Below are 12,231 nucleotides of genomic sequence, written 5' to 3'. Positions count from 1 at the left end.
GGCCTGCGCGTCCGGAGCCTGTGCTCCGCAACGGGAGAGGCCGCGACAGTGAGAGGCCCGCGTACCGCAAAAAAAAAAAAAAAAAAAAAAAAAAAGGATAAAGAACCATGAATAAAAACCTTTAAATCTCTACTTAACTGTAGTCCAGTGAAATTCAGAAATGAGAACATTAAGCTGTGCACCAGATACTTTTATGAATGTACTCTCACTCCATCATTTAATTCTCATGAGTCTTACAAGGTCACCTCGTTAATAAACGAAAGGCAATCTATCAAGAACCTGTAGCTCCAGGAGGTAAGGAGAAAGAAAATAAACATTTGCTGAGTGCCCATAATGTATCCAACACTTAAGGTTACTGCCAATTATTCTCACAACAAACTCAAGATGTAAAAACTCAGTGAGGTCAAGTTATTTGCCCAGAACCTAAGGGAGGTAAATGGCTGATGCAGGAATTTGTTCCAAGTTTCCCTCTCTTTCTACCACTATTCATTACTTTTAAAATTAAAAACATTTACTTTAAAATTATTTTTTGCTGTGGTCCGAGAGGGGTAAAACACATATTGCTTCTACGGGCACAAGGAATGCTTAGGCTAACACTTTTTAGTTCTTTTTACTTCGGTGGTATAGATGAGGCAGGAAACATTACAGCAGTGAATATGGAACAAGAGCATGTGAGAGTCAGAAGCCAGGGTTCTGGTGCCGTGGCATTGTCACCAAATGTCTGACACTAGCCTAGTCACCCAACTCTCTTCACACAAGAATGTGCATCTGTCAGATGAGTGAGTTGGATTAGATTATTACTGAGGTTCCTTCCATCTGTTAGAGAACAAAACACCCATGAAACCCTGTACTTCTTAGTGCTTTGCTTCAGTCATCAGCTGGTGAGGGCCAGGATGTAGGTCTTGCTGATCTCAGCCTTAGGCTCTGTGCATTCTCAGTGAATATGCCCACTGGGGGATCCAGCTGTAAATGTACGCCAATTTTAATTGGAACGTTGGTCAGTACAACTAGAGTAACCTTCAAACTTCCAGAAGCAGATCTCCCACAGATTCTGACCCAATAACTGGTGATGAAGACAGTGCCCAAAGAGGAGCCAGGGAAAAGCTCCTCTTCAAAGAAAACCCTGGTTTCATCCCTACCTCCATGTATCCTCTGCTAGATAAGCCATCCCACCGATCACACTTACAATTTTTTTTTTAAAGGCTGTCTACTCCACTAGAGAGTACACTTTAAGGGCTCCGTCTGTTCCCCTTTATATGCCGAGCTTGTAGCACAGGACTTGGCATGTAGTTGGCAGTCAAGACATGCTTATGGAATGAAGGGCAAATCTCACCACCTCCAAGCATCCCAATCCAATTTACCTTCAAAGTTTGGCTCAGATGCCATCTGTACCTCCCCTCACCCCTCCCAAATGCCTTCATATTTTAACTGTATTTCTCCTATGGTGTGACTCATCTTGTGTATTTTATTACAGTCATTTACGTAGGTATCTTAGCTGCCCAGTAAGGTCAAACTCAGACAGAAGCTATCTTCTGCTCACCATTAAAATCCTACAATACACAGTTCATAGGAGGCACTCAATAAATGTTTGTGGAAGGAGCTCATCATTAATATATTGATACATATATGTTTACATATACACACACACAAAGTAATTGGCACAGTTCTTTACATATAGAAGACATTCAATAAATATTATTGAATAAATTAAGTGCTACTTCTCACAAAGTTGTGGTGAGCCTAATACCCTCAAACTGCAAACACTTGTAAAGTACTCCAAACCTTTTAAGAAAAGATGTGGGGGGCTTCGCTGGTGATACCCAGGTGGTTGGGAATCCACCTGCCAATGCCAGGGGACACAGGTTCGAGCCCTGGTCCGGAAAGATACCACATGCCGCGGGGCAACTAAGCCTGTGCGCCACAACTACTGAGCCTGCGCCCTAGAGCCCACGAGCCACAACTACTGAAGACCGCATGCCTAGAGCCCGTGCTCTGCAACAAGAGAAGCCACTGCAATGAGAAGCCCGCGCACCGCAATGAAGAGCAGCCCCCGCTCACCGCAACTAGAGAAAGCCCGTGCACAGCAACAAAGACCCAACGCAGCCAAAAATAAAATTAAAAAAAAAAAAAAAGATGTGGTAAACTAGATTAAAAGGCATACAAATGGTCATATCCTTGGATGATAATCTTACTTCTGGGATTTTGTCCTAAGGAAATAAACAAAACCAAAGAAAAAACAAACAACTAAACTAAACCAACCAAAACAATAACAAAGTCTACAAAAAATTTAGTATAGCATTTTTTTAGTGAAAAATTAGAAGATATTTTTATGGCACACTGATACAACATAATGCTATTCTAATGATTGTTCTGATGACTCATGAAAGATGCTTGTGATTAATATCAAATAAAACACAAAATTCACAGGTGCTATGTTATCCACTATAGAAAAACAGAAATACTTAAGGGAATAGAAAATATGCAAAAAAAAATAAAAAGAAAGAAAAATGGTTATTTTGGGATGGTATTGTTATGGGTGATTTTTTTTTTCCCCTAAAGTTTCCTTTAAATTTATTATTTTTATAATAAAAATTCTGGTAGAATCAACATAAAAGTTTCCTTAATGTGGCTGTATTTCCTGTAGACAGTTATTTAGTGAGGACCGAAGCATAAATTACAATGTCTGTTAATAGCTATCGCTCCAGTATTTGACACTAGGACTCAAGTGATACCTGAGTAGGGATGCTATTCTGTGTCATGAGGTACAAAGCACAGGCACGGTGTGCAGGTGCAGGAACAGATTTGGACGAGAAGCAAGCAGTTAGACCCAGCAAAGGAATCTCGGGAACCACACAACTGATGATAAAATTGCTCACTCAAGGAAACTATTAATACTAGCTTCCGAGAGGGTTAAATGAGGAGGCTGCAACCCAGAAGGGATATGAAGAGAAGGGAGAAGAATGAAGGATGGCTGTCTTCTTGGTTCTCCACCATCTCCTACTTCCTTACGGTCTACTATTTCAGACAAGGCTGTAAACCCTGCCAGCCAAATGCTGCTGGCTGCCTGTTTTTTGTAAATAAAGTTTTATTGGAAGCCAGCCAAACCCATTCATTTACGTTTATTATGTTTTCACGCTACAATGAATTGAATAGCTGTGACAGAGACTGTACGACCAACAAAGCAGAAAACTATTTACTATGTGGCTCTTTACAGAAAAAGAATTTGTCCCGTAGCCCCATATATATAAGGAGGTTTATACACAGATGCCCAATTTAGATATCGGGCCATCTTTTTCTATTACTTTTTCTTCAAACATGCCAGCTTGGAAGATAAATTATACAATCACCTTATTATCCAAACAGAATTTTGAGGGTGAAAGGGGGTGGTAACTAGCTGATATTCCAGGACAACAGAAGTTAACTAGGACTCTCCTGGACACCAGATATATAGGCCCCCTCCTAGGGCACATGAGTGGGTTTCAAAGGGCACTCAGTGCCTGTCCAGGGACTGCTTTTTTTTTTTTTTAATGAAATATAGTTGATTTACAATGTTGTGTTAATTTCTGTTGTACATCAAAATGATTCAATTATACATATATATACACATTCTTTTTCAAAAATATTCTTTTGCATTATGGTTCATCATAGGATATTGAATATAGTTTCTCATGCTATATAGTAGGACCTTGTTTATCCATTCTGTATATAATAGCTTACATCTGCTAATCCCAACCTCCCACTCCATCCTTCCCCCAACCCCCTCCCCCTTGGCAACCACAAGTCTGTTCTCTATATCCATGAGTCTGTTTCTGTTTCGTAGATAGGTTCATTTGTGTCATATTTTAGATTCCACATATAAGTGATATCATATGGTATTCATCTTTCTCTTTCTGACTTACTTCACTTAGTATGATAATCTCTAGTTGCATCCATGTTGCTGCAAATGGCATTATTTCATTCTTTTTATGGCTGAGTAGTATTCCATTGTAAATATAATACGTACTACATCTTCTTTATCCATTCATCTGACGATGGACATTTAGGTTGTCTCCATGTCCTGGCTATTGTGAACAGTGCTGCTATGAACCTAGGGGGTCATGTATCTTTTTGAATTATAGTTTTGTCTGGATACATGCCCAGGAGTGGGATTGCTGGATCATATGGTAATTCTGTTTTTAGTTTTCTGAGGAACCTTCATACTGTTTTCCATAGCGCAGCCACTTACATTTCCATCAACAGTGTCCGAGGGTTCTGTTCAGAAACTGCTTTTACGTGCACATGGAAAGCTCAGGCGGTTCCTCTTATTGGTTTTTCCTATTTCAATCGCCCTCAGATGCCTTTCTACTTCCTTCCCTCTGTCCCAGCTCTGTCCTAGGGCCAGTTCTGATTGTTGAAGAGGGCAGCTCTTTGGGCACCACTCAGGGTACACACAGCATCTCTCCTTTCATTAGAGCAAAAGGGGCAAAGTTTACTCATCCTATTTAAATAAACCTTAATTATTTCAAATCATTACAAATAAGAATTTTGTACCTGTAAATTCCACCTGGTTTAATATCTAGGCAACTCCTTAAAATTCTACTCTTCTTAAGAATTTTTGGTTTCTCTTCTCAAATAATTCTTTTAAAAATGACCATCAATCATAGCATTTATCACAAAGAGACCCCAAGACAAATACGGTATATTACCCATTGATTTGAGCTTTTAAGACTCACCAATACTGTTTGGAGAATTATTGAAGAACGAAGTTTCTAATTTTATCCTTCCAGAAAGACAAACAAAAGAAAACAACACACACCCCCCACACACCTATTTTCCCCCTAGTAAAAATTTCGATGCTGTGGGCAAAAAGTAAAACAACGATGTTTAGAGCGCCCTTAATGAAATCTAGGACTTTACACTTTGTGAGACTATTCTCTGTGTGAACAATAAATAGCTCATAGCTTTGAAACCTCACTGGATGGCTTTCCAAATATTGCCATCTGGTGGAATTTCAGTTAATTGTTCCTTTGTTCTAGTGAGCTCCTGGAATAATAGATGGAGCACCAGTGGGAAACATCAGAAGGTCAAATGATTGTGTCTCAAACACAAATCCCAAACAGAAAAAATGAGGCTTTCTGAGCTTTCATCTCCTTTAAGACGCCCACCTCTACTGCAAAGTCAACAGAGCAGTTGCCTGGATTTTTAACAAATAATCCCTTCTTCATAATTAGAAATGTCGTGAGGTCATTTGACTATCTCTTAAAATTCTCTCACTCCATTTCCCACCAATAAGATCTCCAAAGTTAAACTTTAACTGGCTTGAGCATTTTTAGAGGAATTGAGGATAACAGTTAAGTAGCCCTTAGTACACACGGGAAATGGAATGTAGTTTGAAAAACGATGTTTTAATGAAGCATGTTTACTCGAATACTTGCTTTAACTGTATAATGGAATTTTGAAAATAAATTTGTTGCAAAGGCATTAATAATACGCACTCCAATTTAATCTGTAAACAGGGAGTCATGCAACATAATTTATGTTGAAATCTTACCTTGAGCATCCAGGCTCTCTCCCTGGCTGTCGAGATGAAATGTTCCTCTGAGAAACAGGATACTGGGATCGTAAAAAGAAAAAAAGCATTTACTGTGCTGAAAACATCAGAGCAAAGGGTTATTTAGTTCATTGGGTGTGGCCAGCAATGGAAGAGAAAATGAAAAAGCACACATCCAAATTCAGTTGACTTTATCATATGAGAGAGTAACTCAGCCAAGCAATAGGGTTGTCAGCTACATTATTATATCAATTCTTGGGTTGATTAATCATAGTTTGAGAGTATTTAGATAATGTCAGTCCTATGAAGAGAATTTTTTTTTACCCTCCTCCCCATAGCCTCATGTGATGAGAATCATGTGTTAGCAGATAACCCAAGGAACCAATGCCCCCAGTGAGGTATCAAATGCCAACGTCAATTAAAGTACTGACTTCCCCAAACTTGGGTTAATCTGCAGACTTGATATCTAGTATCAACACAGGCTTATTCTTCTAGTTAAAAGATGTGTTTAGGGACTTCCCTGGTGGCACAGTGGTTAAGACTCCGTGCTCCCAAGGCGGAGGGCCCGGGTTTGATGCCTGGTCAGGGAACTTGATCCCACATGCATGCCGCAACTAAGGAGCCCACGTACCGCAACTAAGGAGGCTGCATGCCGCAACTAAGACCCGGCGCAACCAAATAAATAAATCTTTTTTAAAAGATGTGCTTAATTTTAACAGGACGAGCATTTCCAGGATCAAACTTCAAAATATATACACCATCAAGGAATTATTTACTTTCTTTGTATGAATTTTCTATTTATCTTCAAAACATGCTCTGACTAAATGATAAGATAATAAATCGATGAAGGACAGATCCAATTCCAGAGGTTGAGACATGCGTGTGAGCTGTGGGTTTTGAGGGGCCCAGGTTGGGGGTGGGGTGGGTGGTAACTGGGGAGGCTGCTTGTGGCTCAAGCAGTTGCTCCTAAAAAGAACCCGAGATGCAGGTGTGCGTGAGCCTTAGTGGTCTTCCCACCACACCCAAGAAACAGACTAGAAATGGCCCCTCTCCACCTGCCACCTAAGCCCTCACCCTGCACATTGCTCTTCTGTGTTTTCTGCATATGGCCATTTCAGAAATGCCTTTGGTGCTTGTTTAGTTTAACATCAATCGTATAAAAATAAAGTATTTGTGGCAGATCCAACACAATGTGATTAATCCCAGACATAGTTCTGGAGATGCCACTGGGAGAAAGATTTTAAGAAAGGGAAGAGGGGGCTTCCCTGGTGGCGCAGTGGTTGAGAGTCCGCCTGCCGATGCAGGGGACACGGGTTCGTGCCCCGGTCCGGGAAGATCCCACATGCCGCGGAGCTGCTGGGCCCGTGAGCCGTGGCCGCTGAGCCTGTGCGTCCGGAGCCTGTGCTCCACAACGGGAGAGGCCACAACAGTGAGAGGCCCACGTACCACAAAAAAAAAAAAAGAAAGGGAAGGCATTTTATATATATATATATTTTTTTTTAATAAGGCAAAGAGGAGATGGTGAAAGGAAAAAAATGCAAATAACAAAATGTAAGTGCTGAGAGAATAAACAAAGGTGATAGCTGAATTTTCAATGTTATACCATTCAATAGGGGAGTTCAAAAGTAATTCATAGAATTTGGCTTGTATAAAAATCAGAAAATTTAACGTGGATGGTTTCAAGAACTGACCTCAGATAAGCTGACAATTTTTTCCCCTCAGGTAGAACAGGTAGAATTTCTTCACATATTTTACAGAATTTAATTTTATGAGTGTTTCACATTTTTCCCATAATTTAATGAGAGTTGATAATACTAAAAAAAAATCAGGTTTAAAAAAATCTGTTCCCCTCCATGTCAGTTTCTTTTCCTAAGTCCATCTTTGAGATATTTTAACTGAATCAGAATAAAATTTTCATTTGCCCTCTTTATTTAACTAGTACCAGTAGCTACGTTACTAGGCGAAGTGTTGGCTACCAAGCTAGGAAGCAAGAGTATAAGGTTCCTACTTTATCTGTAAACCAGATAATTAGCCCTTAGAAAATTCAGGATCAGCTGTGTACAACTGGTCTTTTCTGTTCTGACAACAAGAGCCCGTTGCTAACATTCTCAACAGCTGCGACGGATCAGTTTGGAGAAGAATGAGACCATTTATTGAATACCCCTGCACAAGTCATTTGACATATTTTATCTAATTTAATACTCAAAACCATCTTATTACAAATGAAAAAACCGAGGCTCAGAGCAGTGGAGCAGTTTCCCTATATCATGCAGCTCGACTAACAAGTTCTAATTGAGTCTGACAGACTCTGCTGTTTTGTCCACACAACACCGTGTTAAAAGCCAGGCCTCTGACGTTGATTCGAAACACCTGGAGAGCTCTTGGTCTACTCCTGGGATGTGGAAGGTGCTCAATAATGCATGGCCTTGTGAGGGTGGAGGTCTAGGGTCCCCACTTGTGGGGATGGCAGGGAAGGCAAACAGTTTCTTCTGCGCTGCCTGGCATAGCAGAGCAGTTATTGTCTCTAAGTTTCACACTTTTTAAAAAGATGAACTCAAAATAGGTCACTATGTAAATGTGAAATGCAGAACTATGAAACTTTTAGAAAAAATTAAAACAGGAGAAAAGCTTTGAGATCTAGGGCCTGACAAAGAGTTTTAAGTTTTTAAGTTTTTGACAACAAAAAACACAATCCATACAAGGGAAAAATTGATAAATTGGACTTCATCAAAATTAAGAACTGTTGTCCATCAGGTGTAAATATAAGGTATAAGCAGGAGAAAATATTTGCAGACCACATATCTGACAAAGGACAAGTATCTAGAATAAGTTAAGAACCCTCAAAACTCAGTTAAAAAATCAAACAATTAGGAAATGGGCAAAAGACACTGACAGACATTTCACTGAGGAGGATATACAGATAGCAGATGAAATGATACTCAATGTCATTAGCCATTAGGTAAGTGAAAAAAATAAAACCATAATGAGATACCACTAGACCTTTATCAGAAGGGCCAAAATAAGGACTAGTAACAATCTGAAATTCTGATGAGGACGAGAAGAAACTAGACCATTCATATATTGCTTGCGAGAATATAAAATGATTCAGCTACCCTAGAAAACATTTGACTGTTGTAAAAAATAAAACAAAACAAAACCAAAAACGAAACATGCAACTACCATACAACCCACCAATGGTACTCTTGGAATTTTCCCAGAAAAGTTAAAACTTCTCTTTATTAGCAGATTTATTCATAGTAGTCAAAATTGAGACAACACTGATGTCCTTTCACAGGTTAATGGTTAAACAAAGCAGTACATCCATACAATGGAATGCTACTAATCAATAAAAAAAAGAACTATTGATACCTGCAAAATCCTGAATCAATCTCCAGAGAATTAGGCTGAGTGAAAAAAGCCAGTCCATAGGTTAGATACTGTATGATTCCATTTAGCTAACATTCTTGAAATTAGAAAACTACAGAAAGGGAGCAGAGACTAGTGGTTGCCAGGGGTTGAGGAGGAAGTGAGGGCTGGAGGGAAGAGGGTGTGATTATAAAAGGGCAACACTAGGTACCTTTGTGGTGACAGAAACATTCTGTACCTTGAACGTGTATCAATGTCAATTACCTGGTTGTGACCCTGTACATAGAGCTTCCAGATCTTACCATTGAGGGGGAAACTGAGCAGAGGGTACAGAGGTCTCTCTGTATTGTTTCTTACAACTACATGTTAATGTACGATTGTCTCAAATTAAAAAGTTTAACTTAAAAAAAATCAGGAGATTGGACAGCAGCTAGAATTGAGCAAGATACCTCCTCTCTTTTTGTTTTTTTTTTTAACCTTTTCAGAGAACAAAAGCCCCAAGGCAGTGGGCCAGTTGGGTCAGGAATTTGTTCCGTGTTGCGCAGATCCGAGAAAAATAATCCCTCACCCACAACTTTAGCATTCAGAACCCATGCCAAGCATTTGCTGTCCAGTCTTGCCTGTCTTGGAATTTCCTCTGCTGTTATGTCCTCTTGCTCCTACATTTACCTTCCCAACCTTAAAATTCAAAATACTGACACAAATACACACACCCAAAACCAGAAATGACTTCTAAATGGCAGTGTGATACACTCTGCATTTTGGAAACCATCTCTTATACCTTCGAGTTCATGCTTTCCATAAATTTCCAAAATTCCCACATCTTATTGGCACAGGAATAGAATTTCATCCTTTGTGGTTCGTTGATGACAAGGCAGGTGTTCTCTATTCTAACTTGGGCCACACACTAAATAAGGCTCTAACTGTAATCACCCCATGAAGAGGAGCTGGTGGACTTTCCCTTCACCTTAGGAGAGACCCCATTGACTTTTCCCATTTTGAGCACTATGCAGCCTGTCAGAAATGAACAGCCATAAGCCAGCTGCCTTCCCCTGGCCTGTCTGTTGGATTTGTTTTCCTTGAAAAGACCAAATAGCTTTGTTAGGATAAGAGTCATGACATGGTCGGACTCTTTTAACAAAGCACATTTTGTTTTCCCTCAACCTCTGGAAATTTCAAATCCTCTTTCTTTGAACAAACTCAGAATTCTGGCATCCCATGTGCGGGGCACAGCAGAACTTCTGTCCTAGCTCCAAAATCGCCCCCAAAGGCTGCTTCCTTGTCTGGCCATAAAACTACAGGCACATAACGGATACATCAGAATGAAAAAAAGAGTTGTAAAAATATTGCCAATCATGCCATACCATTGAAAGGAAGAGTTCTTTTTTCAACGCTACGTATCTAGCCAATGAGGCGTCCGCTCAATGCAAGGTTAAAGCATTCTCCTTGCAAAGAGTCAGGAATCACAGCCTCCTGCCAGCTGCTCCTAGCTTTTCGGAGAAGAGAATGCTGCTGGGATTTGAACCTAGGTTTTCCTCCCAGGAGTTGACTCAGCTATCTTTGGATCTTCAGAATGAGCTGTATCTTGAAGTCCAAACTCCCGGTAGCAGCTTGGAGATACTGAATCACTCCGGTTGTAGATCACAGTCTTTAGTGTGGGAGGTCCACAGCTTTCTAGGAATAAAGCAGCTTGTAAGCAGGTGGTCACAGAGGATGATTCCTTAGACAGATCCTACTTGATGTCAGCCTTCCAGAGTGCCCTCCACCAACCACTGCCTCAATTAGGGGTCTCCAGCTGGGCTCAGGGCCTTCCCAGAGGCACCAGAGGGAGGCCAAGAGCATGCCCAGTTCAACTCCCTCAGGCGACCAAAGGCATGACTGCCGGGAAGCAAAGAGCCGAGCACACACCAGGGAAACCAAACCCAAATGAGGTTATCTGGCAAGAAAATGTCAAACTGCCCCGAATCTTGGGTATTGGATACGGTACAACACATTCCTTGACTTAAGAAAGGCAGACTACAAATGACCCATATTGTATATAAAAGGGCTTTTGAAAAATTGTAGCTGGCTGATAAAGGGATTTTGATGGGATATATTAAGAATGGTAATGATGTTATAAACTTCTTATGGTCGTGTGATTTGGGCTTCTATAAAAATGAAAGAGAATCCCAAGAGACTATTTTATAATTAAATAAAAATTCAGTTCTTTTCATACAAACTGGGCCTAACCCTCTCTTCTAGAATACTCCTTGATCCATATGCTACTACCTATAGAAGTAGACAGATTGACCTTTCTATTCTAGAATAGTCATAGTGTTAATGTATAAAAGAAATTTTAAAAAATGACATGAGACAAACTACATATGAGAAATACCACATTCACTGTACTTCTGTGAAATATTTTTGATAACTATTTTTCACTTATCCTTTTATCCATTTTAAATCAGATAGCCTTGAAAATAGAGTAGTTGGAATAGAAGAACAGCTCCTTTGCTCATAAGTATGATTGATAATGAAATGTAGCAGAATGTTCGCGAAGCAGGAAAGCAGCACAGAGAATGGTATCAGATTCACTTAGAGTGCAGGGTTCGAGTTTTTTGCTCAGATCATACTGAAAACTGGAACCCTGCTTTACACGTGTCCTGTCTGTAGTTTGTTATTCCTTTGACCACCCAAAGAAGGAACGCAGTAACATGTTAAAAGTGTAAAAAGGTAATATGAAATCTAAATAAGACTTCGGCAATGGCAAGAGCGTTGCTAAGATCTCCCTCAAAAGATGGGAGACAATGATTATTGTCTAACTTGTGTGGAAATCTTTTCAAACTCTAACATTTTCAGCAGAGTCTGTTAGAAGTCTTGATAAGTGGACAGAACTTGTTAAAATGTGCAGGAATGTTTGCATAGCCTTTGCCCATGAGTTTTCTGTTTGAGTCATGTGGTCCCTAGAATGCTGATCTGGCAACAACTAACACTGCTCGTGGGATCCCAGCTGTGGGGTTTGGTTTACAGAGGAGTCCACTTACGAACAGTTCGGGGGCTGTCTTAGTAACTAGATTCCTTGATGGAGAAATTCATACTGAATTCCACTCACCTGGGAAATAACCTAGTGAAGTTCTAGAGCAGAAGTTAATTTTCTTCATAATTGTATTTTCCCTAACCAATCTATTATGGGCAATAAATCCAGGTAAAATATCCAACTTGAAAATATAGTTGGACTATTTGCAGATGATGATACTATACACAGAGAATCCTAAAGATGTTACCAGAAAACTACTAGAGCTAATCAATGAATTTGGTAAAGTAGCAGGATACAAAATTAATGCACAGAAATCTCT

At 39.9% G+C, this 12,231-nt stretch overlaps 1 protein-coding gene across 2 annotated transcripts in view; it reads right to left on the bottom strand.

Moving 5' to 3' along the window:
* The window catches only part of MAPRE2 (microtubule associated protein RP/EB family member 2), a 162,991-nt gene that overhangs the window by 132,107 nt on the left and 18,653 nt on the right, over nt 1–12,231 (bottom strand). Inside the window, exons 1-2 of one of the 2 annotated variants that reach the window (XM_024120710.3) lie at nt 10,261–10,388; nt 5,531–5,592 (exon numbers count right to left, since the gene is read on the bottom strand). In XM_024120710.3, the coding sequence (XP_023976478.1) occupies nt 5,531–5,592; nt 10,261–10,263 (65 nt within the window). In that variant the 5' untranslated portion in view covers nt 10,264–10,388. Of the gene's footprint in view, nt 1–5,530; nt 5,593–10,260; nt 10,389–12,231 lie in introns of those variants that run through there. The other variant, XM_055080725.1, reaches the window with a different exon arrangement.

The sequence above is a fragment of the Physeter macrocephalus genome, chromosome 19 (assembly GCF_002837175.3).
Source record: "Physeter macrocephalus isolate SW-GA chromosome 19, ASM283717v5, whole genome shotgun sequence".
NCBI classification, from domain to species: Eukaryota; Metazoa; Chordata; class Mammalia; order Artiodactyla; family Physeteridae; genus Physeter; species Physeter macrocephalus.
Note: the sequence above shows the minus strand (reverse complement) of the source record. Positions and strands in the feature narration are given on the sequence as shown.